Below are 14,558 nucleotides of genomic sequence, written 5' to 3'. Positions count from 1 at the left end.
AGTGGGTTAGGGCACAAAAAAGTCTGGGAAACACTGATCTAGCATATTTCTGCCGCGCAGTAATTGTGCATTCCAGTTTAAAGGGTAGGACAGCTGTAATAGTCAATGTTGTATGCCTTCGCGCTCATCGCGAGTCTGTGGTGGCATTTACACGGTAATGTCTATGGTCCAATAAACACCAGGTTTGCCATAAAGGCGCTTAAAAAAACGACATAATCTCGTATTGTTTGATTGACAAAAACGATGATTTACAAGACACGGTACACTACTGTTAAAACTGAGAATTTTTGTCACAAGGTAGGTGACGGCATTTACGTTGTATATGTCTATGGGATTTGGTAACCACTTAATACAAGTAGGGCCGTGAGCTCGTCCACCTATCTAAGCAATAAATAAATAAATTGTCGATGAATGCAGCGGTTCAAGTTGTAGCCAGTGTGGTTAGTGCGAGTTTTTTAACGTTCTCGATAGCGTAAAAGTTAACTCATATTTGTATCGAATGGGATCGTTTGCGTACGTTTGCCGCTAGGGGCGCTGTTCCAACTGCAAACAAAATTGGGCTAACTTTTACGCTATCGAGAACATTAAAAAACTCGTACTAAGCACACTGTAGGGATGCACTCTACTCCCGATAATCTCAAGAATATCCCCAGAACACTATTTTGCACAGGCTAGTTCGGAAACATTGATAACGAAACTTACGTATAATATTTACTGGTGGTAGGACCTCTTGTGAGTCCGCACGGGTAGGTACCGCCACTCTGCCTGTTTCTGCCGTGAAGCAGTAATGCGTTTCGGTTTGAAGGGCGGGGCAGCCGTTGTAACTATACTGAGACCTTAGAACTCATATCTCAAGGTGGGTGGCGGCATTTACGTTGTAGGTGTCTATGGGCTCCAGTAACCACAACACCAGGCGGGCTGTGAGCTCGTCCAACCATCAAAGAAAAAAAGAAAAAAATATTTATATTATGGTAAATTTATTGTTGCAGACTAACATAGAAAAGAACAAGTGTCTGAAGGAAATCAGGGAACACATAACCGCATTGATCGGAAGGAACTTGAAGTACTGGCGGCGAACTGTGAACGAACTGCTGAAGGGGGCGCTCTTTAAAAGATTACAGCACTTACATCAAGTCTCATTGAAGATTAACCTGATCCACATAACTGATCTCAGCGAGAACAGCATGAAACAGGCGTCACTTATAGATTCACTTGTCGCTTTATCAAAAAATTGGGAAATAGATGAAACGATTTTAAGACGAAACGTCGCTCACTCCGCTCTGAACAGTTGATATTGGCCTTTTATTAATGTAAATAGTGTAAATTGCTCATCGTATAGTTTTATGTACGTTTACTATTATTTATTTTTCATTCGAGAGAAATTAAACAAGAACTGTTGACCAAATTTGTTGTTGTTTTTTTTTTGTTGTTCAAACATACAACAATAACGTATGGTTAAACCTTAACGTATGCTCATAATAAAAAAAATACAAATTCGCGATTTGTTGCCTGGATATTATTATATAAATAAGAAATAAATATTTTCTATTCAATATTAATGAGTATTAATTGTGTTTAAGATGGCAGTTCAGAATTCGACGTCTTTGCCGAAAAACGACAGTGTGTTTTGTTTGGTGCTGCTCCGCCATCCACGAACCACGCTCAGGATGGTCGTTATCGACTTCCTAACGTATGTTTCTGTGAAAAAAATACCAATAATATAATTTAATACAGGAGTGAGAGTATACTATTTTCTATAGCAATAGTCTTCCCAAAAATTTCTTTGACGCTAGCTGTATTAAAAAAAAAACTATCAAACTGAGATTCTTGTCGTGTCTTCGCAGTCTTGAAACAGTGTTTCTTACACTGTACAACTTAAAAGTCTATGCGAAAGTCTAAAAAAAGTATTTAGTTTGAAATGATTCTTTTTTATTGCACAAAGTGCCTCTGGTTGACGTTGAGTGTTTACTGGAGACCATAGACATACATGGCAACGTGAATCCCGCCACCCCTAGACACATGAAGTTAAAATGTCTATTGTATTGTATTGGAAAATCGCTGTCCCGCCTTTCATACCGAACCGAATGAATGATGGCGATAGCCAGAAGCAACCATCATAAAAAAAAACATAATTTATGCAGTTTTATTTATTGTTCCTTCGACACGTTTTTATTCACGAACATGTTTTTGGTTCGTTTATTTCTTTAGAAAAATTGGTAACCGCCTGCGGGGAGATTGGTACAGTTCTATTGTGTAAATAATACGGACCTCATATCTATTGGATCACGACGATTTCAACACTAACGAACTTACAATACGCGGGAAAGGTTTTTTTATAGTGTTTGCTAACCCAGTAAGCTGGCATCTGTATAATTCGGAAACGGCTCATGATAGGGCTTTATAATGAAAACTAAATCGATGCCGACAACTCCAGACATGTAATCGCTGAGCGTTCCCGCGACACGTGCGTCGTTGCTGCCTTGATGAACCTAAAACAAGTAAAATATAATACAAATGCTACATACAATACAATATGCATGATTTACTTAACGAAACTTTTGTATATGTTTTTGAATTTCAGTAGTAGTAGTAGTGGGTCTAATAACAACATTAAAAATAAAACTTTAAGTACTGGTCTGGTACTAATTTAATGGTGTCTTGTGAGCCCACACGGCTACTTGAGCAATTATCCCGCTGGTCTCTAGCGTGAAGCACTAAAGAATTTCGCATTACTGAGACTTAGAACTCAGGTCTCAAGATGGGGGGCGGCGGCATTTTTCATGTCTGAGTTCCGCTTACCACTTCTAAACAATAAAAAATATTCAACCTCCTAAAACCAATTTGATAATTTCAACTATAAACTTACATTACTTTGAATCGTTTTTGCATGAATTCGCGCACAGCTGCAAAGCGCAAACCGAATCATTTTGCTGTCAGTTTTAATTTGACTATCATATTAAAATAAAATAAATCCCTATCAAAAAACTCGTTTTGATTAAGTGTGATTGATTGAATTTAGTATTTTCATTGTTACCATCATTTTCAGCCCACAGCAAAGCATTTTATTTTGTATTTCAAAGTTTAAGTTTTTGCATTAATTTATAGGGCAGCAAACCTTTTAAGTTCAGCCGCTAAATCTTAAAACACCCCACTCCTTGCAGCTGCTATATAGATTACTGTACCATTCAGGCACAGCAAAAACTTGTAAACTTTTTAATTTTGAGCCTCTAATTCAAGTATGTAGTATATTTGGATACAACTTTTTTATCTATTGTATTTCATAAAATATATATTTTTTTGTCAGAATTGCAGTTGTTTCGCTTAATCGTTCCTAACAATGGTGAATAGCGCACAACTAAATGAAGAGGTAGATGCGTGTGAGTGACCACCATTGCCCGCCAAATGCCATTCCGATAAAAACACTCCAGACACAATATAACCAAGGCAATAAAGTTGTCGATTTTCCTTTGCGCGATAGGACGGTGAAATAAAGGAAATGATATGAATAATATCTAATTGCTATCATAAAAAAAATTAGATTTATATACTATGATTACTATACCTGATAAAGACGGCCGTCAGGTAAACGTGCCTGACGAGCTGCATATTCCCCTATTTCTTGTAATGCACGATAATTGCTTGATTGCCGAAGTGAGTACCGCCACGGATATAGTATATATTCCTGAAATTATGCTTTATTACATTGAATTACGTTGTAATTGTCGTACAAAAAGTGGCCTCGGTGTAATTACATATTTGCGTGATATAATTCCCACAAATTCTACTTTACCAGACCGATTCGGAACAATGACAACAACCTTTTTCGGCACGAAACTGGCATGCAGATGTATTGCCAATTGTATTGATTCGCCGAGACCATCTAAGTATGTTCGAATAGCCTGAGACTCTGCCGTTGAGAATGGCCTGGACCCCGGATAGGACTGAGAACATAAGTCTGGTTTCTTGTGGACATCGTCTGCAGAATAAAGATTTTTTACAAAACTTTATAAAACAATACATTTATTAATCGATAACAATTAGTAAATAATGGTATTTAACTATCATAATGAAATTAATCATTTATACCTACTTGACCATGAAAATATAAATTTATCAATACATCCAAACAGCTGCATTTGCGCAATTTTATTGATAGTCACAGTCCAAGCAGTACTTTCAAACATACTACGTCTTACCTTGCCAGTGATAAGCAAAATTGCGATTTATATTCGTTCCAAAGCACGTGTCCTTCTCTAAATCCTTGTCTACATTTTTGTGCCACTCTGCCGGTCTAGTATTTGATCTGGCCGTCAAATTACGTGACCATTGGCTGATTTCTAAAGGTTGTCGAGAACGTATATCTTGGGTGAATTGTATTCCGTCGGGATTGGCCGTTGGGATCAAGTACCTTTTTCAATACGAAACAATCTTTATGCGGTGTGCTAAAGAACTTTTTATCGTAAATTGACCTTTCTTTCCAATGACATACCTACTTGTATCAATCCGATAATCTAGTTTTAGAATTTAATATTCTTGTTCGACTGCGTGATTTTTACGCATTAAAATGTACTACTCAGTATCTATTAATTACATTATTTAGGTATTATCTACATCTCAATATTATTTAGCGGGTATTAGGCATCTGCCATGTTCATCAGAATCTTAATTAAATGCTATTAGAGCTTCTTCTATAAATTTTATTTCAATAATTTTCTTAGATGTGCAGGTACACTCATAATCCACAAAATAGTTTCTGCTTCGAAAGGTCGGACAGCTTTTAGACAATAAAATTGAGACTTCAATCACATGTCTCCAGGAAGGTGATGATATTCTCGCTAGTTTGTCTGGAAATTCCAGTAGGTATTTAACACCAGAAGAACCGAAAACTCGTCCGTACATCGACTATATATTTATATGTAGTTTTTCAAATTGCATATAGGAGCCGTCGGATCTTTCACTATAGTGCTATACAAACCAGCATTAAATGTGGACAGAGCATTTCGAGACTAGGTTGAGCTCTTGGGTTTTTTCGAATAATGGTTCTTTAAATCGGAATACATGAATGTTTTTCAGCGGAAAGAAACAAGATAGAAAATAATTATACAACTAAAAATATCTATTACATTTCCGTGAGTGTTCACGCATACTCGACACCAGTAGCAGACAATGTATTTGAGGATTTTGAGATCCAGACTGTGTTGGAATCGAGCATAATAGTTTTAACTATATTGAATATAAAATTTAAGAATAAATAAACGTTTTACTAACCAATCATAGTCATTGAAAAACGGAGTTTGGTAGTTAGCGTCGAATAGCAGCTTATCAGCCAATTCGAGAATCGCATTCAATGCACCCCAGGTCATCCCATTTAATGCTAAAACATTTACATCAATAGTAACAAATGCGAATAAATAAATGTAAGTACCTACATACATGAAACGATTCGTTTTCCTTATGTAGCTCACGTTTCTCATTCTATTGTGGTTTTAAAATAAAATTGATATCAATTAAATTTTGATTACACTAAAACAAAATTTGAATTTTGAAATGTAAAAGACATTTAATATTTATTTTTTGTTAAACCCATAACAACATTATTGATAGATTGTAGCGTGACTAAATCTCCGTAGCCAAATCTTAATTATTTGAACATTCATAATTTTAAATTCTTCTGCCCGAATATCAACATTCTATGAACTTCTTTTTTATTTTTATTGCTATATATGTGTAGACGATATAGATGTGTAGACGAGCTCACAGCCCACCTGGTGTTAAGTGGTTACTGGAACCCATAGACATCTACAACATAAATGCCGCCACCCACCTTGAGATATAAGTTCTAAGTTCTCAGTATAGTTACAACGGCTGCCCCGCCCTTCAAACCGAAACACATTACTGCTTCACGGCAGAAATAGGGCAGCTTAGGGCAATTTTTATGTATTCAAATCACTACATAGTATAAAACAAAGTCGCTTTCTCTGTCCCTATATCTGTCCCTATGTATGCTTAAATCCTTAAAACTACACAATAGATTTTGATGCGGTTTTTTTTAATAGATAGAGTGATTAAAGAGGAAGGTTTATATCTGTAATAACATCCATTAAATAGTGGAGAAAACAATAATAAATTACAGTTTCCGTAGCGAAGCGAGGGTGGGTCGCTAGTAATGGAATAAATGAAAATTGGCTCAACGATCAAACGGTCCCCTGAAGTTAAACGTTTACCGGAGCCAATGGACATCACAGCGAGAATGCCAAGACCCACGCTTAGACATGAGGTCGAAATCTTAAATGTATTGTCGAGCAGCCTGGTGGTAGGACATCTTGTGACTCCGCAAGGGTAGGTACCACCACCCTGCCTATTTCTGCCGTGAAGCAGTAATGCGTCTCAGTTTGAGGGGTGGGGCTGCTGTTGTACTGTCAAAAGTGAGACCTTACAACTCATATCTCAAGGTGGATGGCGGCATTTACGTTGTAGATTCTATAGGCTCGGTAACCACTTAACACCAGGTGGGCCGTGAGCTCGTCCACCCATCTAAGCAATAAATAAAAGCCCTCTTACCCTTTAAATTGGAACGCATAGCTTCTTCGCGTTAGAATTAGGCAGGACGGTGCATGGACATGGATGGATATAGATCAGTGTGCTTAGTGCCAGTTTTTTAACGTTCTCGATAGCGTAAAAGTTAGCCCAATTTTGTATGCAGTTGGAACAGCGCCCCTAGCGGCAAACGTACGCAAACGATCCCATTCCATACAAATATGAACTAACTTTTACGCTATCGAAAACGTTAAAAAACTCGCACTAACCACACGGTTATGTTTACAAGTGGTGTGTCACAAAATAACCAATACCTCCAATAACAAGCACACCGGGCTTTTTGCTTTGTTTATCGCTTCGTAATTCAATAGCAACGATAGAACGATTTTCATAAGTGTTTGGGGTCAATAAAACTGTCCGAACAACCTCTGACTCGTCATTTGAAAATTGTGATGCTATTGACAAAAGGGCTTTGGGGTCGACATAATTTGGGTATTTTAGTACATTCGGTGTGCTTCTAATTTTACGTATTTTTGCACCTGATCTGAAATAGATGAGTATTTCAATTTTAACTTCAAACTTCAAATTTCAAATTAGTCGTGAAGATTAATAATTTAAATTAATTTACAATTTATATTGTTATTATTTTTTATTGCCCTTACAGGCAGACGAGCACACGGCCCACCTGATGGTGAGTGTTTACCGTCGCCCATGAACTTCAGCAATGCCAGGGGCAGAGCCAAGCCACTGCCTATCGTTACGTACTCTCCACAAGGCTCGTTTGAAGAAGGACAACTCATTACTTTACTCGTTACTGTTTATATCAAACCTGTTATATTTTAATCTATTGTGGATACCTTTCCTCAATTTAAAAATCCATACTGATGTTTCGCGAACTAGAACTGTACAGATCATTGTGTTCAAGATTAAAATAAAAATAATTTACTCACTGTCTAAAGTTTCTCGGAGGAAATAAGATCATAAACAAGATGCCTAAAAAGTAAATAATAGAAATCAAGTAAACCTTGAATTGTAAGAGCATGGTCTAAATTACAGCCCAAAATATATGTAAAACTGCAAAACGCAAAGTTTGTCAACAAATACAATAACTTCAGAGTAATTTAATGACGCTAAAACGTAGTGATTGTGTATTGTCTTTGAATGCATTCACAGAATAAGGTTTACTTACTATTCTTCTGACGAACGATCTACGTTTCCACCTTATTTTACCTTATTTTTGGTTTTGTTAAGGAAAAACAAGACTTTGTTTCGACTACCTATTTCCTAATTTAGGATAGTTGTTAAAATTTTATAAGGCCACCAAGAGCTTTCTAGTTTAAAATAGGCTAATGTTTACAAACCATAGCTCTGGCTAATATTCTTTACATTTGAGACGTTGACATCAATGTCATTGAAATTTAATAATAATGGTCTCAATATTTTCCTTACTATGGGAACTTGGATTTTAACAGTGTTATTGATTTGTATTCTCATAAGTACTATTAGCTGTGATTCAAATTTAACAGAATACAACTTGTATCCTGCATGTCCCGTTGCATGTAAGTACCAGTAAATACTCCACTTAACTGCGAGTCACTATAATGTTCGCGATGTTTTACCTTCAGTCGTGTTTGCAGTCAAAAGGATCAAGAGAGCTCCAGTTGAATACACAAGATGGCGTGTGAATTCGGAAACATCTTCCGAGTTTATAGTTAAAATTTTCGACGATGATATTTCTACGTCGAAGGCGAAAGAAGTCATAGCTGTTAATATAGAACCGATTACAAAAGGAAAAGAAAAAATAATTATAGGCGGAGCAATGGTATCCCAAAAAACAAGCTCGAATCCTTTTATGATGGCATCAAAAGACTACACTCGTTTTGTACTACCGACCACTATTCCGATTGAACATATTAATGATGATCTTTACCTTGCGCCCGTCCGTCCAAAGCAGCTAACGGAAAAAAAAATTCCTCCAAAACAATCACAAGGTTGGAAATAACAATATTTTGCTATTTATGGAATTCAATTTCGTGTTGGTATTATATTTGTAAAAGTTATTTTTTCTTTAAGCTAATTATGGTCAAAGGAAAAATTTGAATCGCGATGACAGTCCCCCTGCTGGCCCTCAATTTCTATCACGTACACCTGGTGTATTATCACAGCAGTATGCCGCGGTGACATCTGTCGCCTTCGCAACTCGTTCAACTATCGCACCAGTCTTACCACCGTCTATGGACTTCCATGTAATTATTTATAATCATGTTTTGAAAATTGTTAATTACCTTTTAAATTTTAATAGTTTAAAAAAGGTTTTTTTAACATTTTTAAGGATATTCATAGAACAACTCGTGGTCCCACTCGGACCATACCGTTTCCGAAAATAATTGTCCCGACCAGAACTACAACTGGGAATGAAAATGACCTATTTGCTGACGATCAGACTACAGAGACGGGAAGAAGATACGAAGAGCAAAATATTCCGCAACGGTCAACTTCGAATCAATATGAATTTATTGATGCAGAAGAATCGATATTTCATGCAACAAAAAATACACCAGAATCAAGAAAAGACGAGGAAGAAAACAAAAACTCTGGAGCTAACGCCGAACATGACTCTAACCACGTGACTAAATTACGTGATCCTGATTACGATGATAAACCTACTAGAACTAGGAAATACGATGATATAATGTATAATTACGATGATATTCAAAATTCCATCAGCCCCATTGATAAAGAATACCAGACTAAGCCAGACATTTATGTGAACTCTGATTCTGATTTACCTATCAATAAGAAGGGTATCAATGACAATTTGTTAGAAAACACTCTCTCTGCTCGAAAATATTCGGATAGTGAGCGTACTAAAGTATGTAATTTGATCAAATTAAGGAATCAAAGTTTCGATTCGCCACGGACGCTTCCTGAAGTAATCTTCGTTTTGAAATTCTAATCATAAATAGTTTGTCTGGTACACAGTGTAAACATTTATATTTAAATATGTTTTAGATAGTTTCTCAGTTAAAAACCTGGGCAGAGACGAGTCCCCTTATCAAACTCATTGATATCACCAGCGGGAACTTAACAGCAATGGAAAATAAAATATTTTTGGTGATGGTTGATGACCCTAGTAGCGGTCAAATTGTCTCTGCAAAAAAGATTGTTCTAATTATTGCGGGTGCGTATTTTGAGATCTTCGATTTGCTTTGATTTGCACTGAAAGTTAACTTGCTTAATGAGAATTTTTTTTATTGCTTAGATGGGTGAACGAGCTCACAGCCCAGCTGGTGTTAATTGGTTACTGGAGCCCATAGATATCTACAACGTAAACGCCGCCACCTTGAGACATGAGTTCTAAGGTCTCGGTATAGTTACAACGGCTGCCCTACCCTTCAAACCGAAACAGATTACTGCTTCATGGCTGAAATAGGCATGGTGGTGGTACCTACCCATGTGGACTCACATAAGGTCCTATCACCAGTAATTACATAAATTATAATTTTGCGGGTTAAATTAAACAGGCATACAAGGCAGAGATCATCACGCGGTCTCGACGGCTTTGTACGTGCTCTATCAATTAATAGAGCGAACTGAAGCTCATTCGGATCTCTTGTCCAGATTTCGTTTCTGGATAATACCAGTTTTCAATCCTGACGGCTACGACTATTCAATGACTTTTCCACATGTGAGTTAAGTGAAGAGTTTTTATTACTGAATTATTTTAATGATGAGTTACAATTGTTATTGTTCATATAATTACTAATTATTATTTTAATGTATTTTGTTTTCATTGTTCAGAGAAGGGAGTGGACTAAAAATTTAAAACAAACTTGGAATACGTGTATAGGACGAGAGTCTTGCTATGCCTGTGAAAGTTACGGATTGAGATGCACGGTCCAATCTTGTTATGGTGTAAACCTCGATAGAAACTTTGAATATCAATGGATACCGGGTTAGTTGACAGATTTTGTATTTAGACGAAAGAAATTTTCAACACTTAAACCGGAATGAAATATTAGGTATAAACTAGCTGACCCGGCAGACTTCGTAGTGCCTCAATCGATAAATAAAAGACACATCAAGGGGACACATCAAAGGAAAAACAAAATTGTTTGTTTTTTATATAATTCCGAGCTTTTTTGTAATTTCTCACCTTTTAAACCTTCCCTGGATTTCCAGGAATAATTCAAGACCAAAATTAGCCAAATCGGTCCAGCCGTTCTCGAGTTTTAGCGAGACTAACGAACAGCAATTCATTTTTATATATATAGATGATTACAATATTCACATTATTGTGTTTCAATTTGCGAATCCGTAATAAAGCAATGTAAGATCAAGTATTCCTAAGACTAAGGTCCCGATAAGCTTTTGTCATGAAAAATAAACATCACACATACCTATGTATTGAAATTAAATCATTGGGATGAAATTGTACAACTAAATAAATGTTTCTATTAGCGGAGGAACTTCGCTCGGAACATCCATGCGGTAAGCTATATGCTGGATTCAGGCAACTGAGTGAAGCAGAGACTCGAGCGCTAACACATTATTTACATCAACAAACAACGCAACTATTTACATTCATTGCGTTCAAAGAAGGGGAAGTTCTAGTAAGTATAACAATAAAATGTTATTATGTTCCTGAAAAACAGATTGCTACGAGACATTAAAAACATAAGAGAAAAAAAAAAAAAAAATTATGTTCCGTTTGTGATAAGTTAATGTTTATTTCCTCTTATCAAATTAATGTCTTTTAAAACATTTTTTTTTCAGGGTGTGATGTATCCGTATTCTCATACTAGAAAGAAACGGACATTCGATCACATTTACGTTAGTTTTTTATTTATTTTTATCTATATCTATACTAATCTATACTTCCATACTAATATTATAAAGAGGAAAGATTTGTTTGTTTGTTTGTTTCGAATAGGCTCCGAAACTACTGGACCGATTTGAAAAATTCTTTTTCCATTAGAAGCCGACATTGTTCCTGATGAACATAGGCTACTTTTTTTTAATTTTATTTTATTTTATTTTTTTGGTTTCATGTGTGTTTTAATGTTTCCGAAGCGAAGCGAGGGCGGGTCGCTAGTAATATTATAAAGAGGAAAGATTTGTTTGTTTGTTTGTTTGTTTCGAATAGGCTCCGAAACTACTGGACCGATTTGAAAAAATCTTTTTCCATTAGAAGCCGACATTGTCCCTGATGAACATAGCCTACTTTTTTAAAAAAAATTTTTTTTTTTTTTTTGTTTCCTGTGTGTTTTAATGTTTCCGAAGCGAAGCGAGGGCGGGTCGCTAGTTTTATGATAAAATTAATACTTTATTCAATCAAACGAATGATTTCGTTCATATCTAAGCGTCGCGATGCCAATATCATTAGCAATGTAAATCAATTACTAATAGAACACCAACAGTGGGCAATCCTGAACACGTCTCTGATACATGCATCCGCTCTCGTCGAACTCTTCGAAGAGTGCAACCTAACTTATAGACACAACTCACTGAGTTTCTTCCGGATCTCCTCCATGGGTCGGATCTTCTCAATTGGTATCTATTGCGATTCGACGGTAGACACAGCGAAGCACTGCTCGTACTAGGACCAGTATTGGTTGTTATTCTCTGGTTGAGCCTGTAAGCTCTCCTACTGACCCGGGCGTAGCTGGTATAGCCCCTTAGGCTATCAGTGATTAGATAGGAGATAAAAGGTACATATGAATTTCAGAGAAACTGAAAACCGTAATGAAAAGTTGTAAATCAGATCAGAACATCAGGATGTAACGATAAAAAGCGAAATTCAGAGATGAATTTTGCGGCGTCACTGAATTTAAAAATGTGAACTACCTTTCTATGTATTGAAATAAAGAAATGTACTATGTACAAGTATTACAGAGAAGTAGCAGCTCGGCTTACATTACAACGAATGGCTGTAACTATTAACAGCAAAGTCTGTCTTCATTGACCATATATTTAAACTATAAGGGTACAATAATGCTAATCAGAAACTGGCAGTTGATCAACATCATTTATTTATTCACTGTTTACAGAGGTTGAACTAAACAGGTGGTTATTGAAATATGAAAATGCAAAAATTTGTTAGGAAGTATAATTTTACACTAATATTACTTAGAGACAGCGGGCATCACGTGCTGCAGCGGCCGCCTCCAGTATAAGCGGCCGACCATATCTCGCAGGACAAACTTCTGAGTTTCTACGTTTGTATACTTTATTTATTATTTACTAAATTATAACTAGTCGTCCCGCAGTATTCGAAATTCGACTATAATTAACTGAAATTATAAGTTTGAACATTATTATGGTTCTATTTTCAAAGACAATACTTCTATAATTGCAGATTTCGCCAAGCTTACACTATCGACAAATAATAATAGACAAACAATATTAATATCTATTCTCAATTTCACCACAGACTTTAAACAATAACAAAAGTTTGACAATAAACGAAGGGTAGTTATTTATATATGTGTGCTGTGTCAAATACATGATAGTGTGTGTAATGTTTTTTTTATTAATATAATGTATATTTTATGCATATTTTTTTAAAAATATTAGCATTCTGCACTCCTTCCCTATATTCTCTATAAGTGTGGAAAATTTCACACTCCTCCGTCCGCGCAATTTTCGTAAAAAGGGGTACAAAGTTTTTGCTTCACTTATTAATTTAAAGATTAGAAGATTTTAAAGTAATACAGTACTTTGCCGGTCTATACCAGATTCTATAACAAATGTTGTTGATGTGTGGCTGAACTTACAGCTTACGTGGGATTAAATGGTTATTGGAACCAGCAAACAAAATGACGGCCACCCACCGTGACACTTAATGTCGATGTTTCAATAGTATTGCATAGTGGCTGTCTCCCATCCTTGAAATCAGAACGCATTAATGCATCGCGACAGTAATGGGTAGGATGATGGACCCATCTGTGCACTATAATATCTGTAAATCTCGAAAATATTTTATGCGCTGTTTCTGTGGGACGACTATTTATTAAAGTTTCCACTTTTCATATATTAGTAAAAAAAACACAACAGAGCATGAGCCATGTAAAATAAATTATGTTTATCTTATTCATTAAAAATAATTCGTGTGAAATCGCAAAACCTAATTTAAAAATCATTACAATTTTGATTATTTCAATGTGTAGTGAATACTAGTTCACATCATATCTACGTCATGTCCATCATCAATGTGGCCACTTAATTCATCGAATCAACAGCTATGAAAATATAATATTATTTATTACAACATATTACATCATATACTTAAATTTTGGTTCCTGACACCCCGTGAATACTAACAATTTTACCTAAAGACATGTTTGATAAATAAGCGCTTGTATAAAATTGTAACATTTTGATAGAGCTTATTTATGTGCGCAGCTCTATATGCGGGCGGTATAGAAGACTGGGTGGATGGTCACCTCGGTATTGATAATACATACACAATTATGATGTTTCGACCAAACGATGCCTACAATTCTAAACTTGCGACTGAGGTCAGTACATGCTTAATCGTAACTAATTAAAATTTTATTCTATCATTTATAGAATCATAACATCAATATGTATTTTCTGCCATCTTTGCTTTTCTAAGAAGTTGGAATATCTGTTTATATATAAGAATTTAAACAACTCCTACCACCTGTAGCTCAAAATTTGAAATTAAATTAAACAAGCAAATTCAATGATACGTATAATGAAACAGAGCTTGGTGTTGGATAGATACTTTATCTATAGATGCATATTAAAATAATTACTCCAATTTCTTCCAAATATTCCAGAAATAATAATGAAATGAGATACATTATTCTGATGTTACAGCGCGTAGTACATGAAGCTTACGCAGCCATGGATACGTTACTATTAGAAAGCGTAGAACCTTTGGGACTAAGAGTGGCAACTGTTATGGAGGAAAATTCCAAAAAAACAGAGCATTTGTCTTACGTGTTATTTTGTATTTCTTTATTTAGCAATTTTTTTTATTTACTGATTTAAAA

At 35.7% G+C, this 14,558-nt stretch overlaps 3 protein-coding genes across 3 annotated transcripts in view; 2 read left to right on the top strand and 1 right to left on the bottom strand.

Annotated features, from left to right (window-relative positions):
• The window catches only part of LOC114240723 (thioredoxin domain-containing protein 11), a 20,162-nt gene extending 18,757 nt beyond the window's left edge, over positions 1-1,405 (top strand). The window contains exon 12 of the mRNA XM_089734365.1: positions 990-1,405. Coding sequence (XP_089590491.1) covers positions 990-1,292 — 303 coding nt within the window. The 3' untranslated portion in view covers positions 1,293-1,405. The remainder of the gene's footprint in view (positions 1-989) is intronic.
• LOC114240740 (zinc carboxypeptidase) lies at positions 708-7,603 on the bottom strand. Its single transcript, XM_028171400.2, has 8 exons — positions 7,488-7,603; positions 6,852-7,081; positions 5,269-5,374; positions 4,197-4,408; positions 3,819-3,976; positions 3,563-3,682; positions 2,351-2,489; positions 708-1,698 (listed from the first exon to the last, which is right to left on the bottom strand). The coding sequence occupies exons 1-8, from the start codon at positions 7,577-7,579 to the stop codon at positions 1,589-1,591; spliced, it is 1,167 nt and encodes a 388-aa protein (XP_028027201.2). The 5' UTR covers positions 7,580-7,603; the 3' UTR covers positions 708-1,588.
• LOC149501129 (uncharacterized) lies at positions 7,583-14,558 on the top strand. The gene is made up of 11 exons (XM_089734366.1): positions 7,583-8,096; positions 8,163-8,528; positions 8,611-8,783; positions 8,870-9,469; positions 9,550-9,718; positions 10,062-10,225; positions 10,339-10,492; positions 10,999-11,150; positions 12,671-12,755; positions 13,942-14,057; positions 14,383-14,558. The coding sequence occupies exons 1-11, from the start codon at positions 7,943-7,945 to the stop codon at positions 14,554-14,556; spliced, it is 2,307 nt and encodes a 768-aa protein (XP_089590492.1). The 5' UTR covers positions 7,583-7,942; the 3' UTR covers positions 14,557-14,558.

The sequence above is a fragment of the Bombyx mandarina genome, chromosome 17 (assembly GCF_030267445.1).
Source record: "Bombyx mandarina strain Sakado chromosome 17, ASM3026744v2".
NCBI lineage: Eukaryota > Metazoa > Arthropoda > Insecta > Lepidoptera > Bombycidae > Bombyx > Bombyx mandarina.
Note: the sequence above shows the minus strand (reverse complement) of the source record. Positions and strands in the feature narration are given on the sequence as shown.

Bases quoted from the DNA above. Each gene is read 5' to 3' on its own strand.
- LOC114240740 (XM_028171400.2), bottom strand. From the start codon at position 7,579: ATGCTCTTACAATTCAAGGTTTACTTGATTTCTATTATTTACTTTTTA. The intron at 5,375-6,851 runs GTATTGGTTATT...TAAATGTTTTAG, and splicing joins CGGTGTGCTTGTTATTGGAG to CATTAAATGGGATGACCTGG. The intron at 2,490-3,562 runs GTATAGTAATCA...TACTTGTTTTAG, and splicing joins CTGACGGCCGTCTTTATCAG to GTTCATCAAGGCAGCAACGA.
- LOC149501129 (XM_089734366.1), top strand. From the start codon at position 7,943: ATGTCATTGAAATTTAATAATAATGGTCTCAATATTTTCCTTACTATG. The intron at 10,226-10,338 runs GTGAGTTAAGTG...TTCATTGTTCAG, and splicing joins ATTCAATGACTTTTCCACAT to AGAAGGGAGTGGACTAAAAA. The intron at 11,151-12,670 runs GTAAGTATAACA...AATATTACTTAG, and splicing joins TCAAAGAAGGGGAAGTTCTA to AGACAGCGGGCATCACGTGC.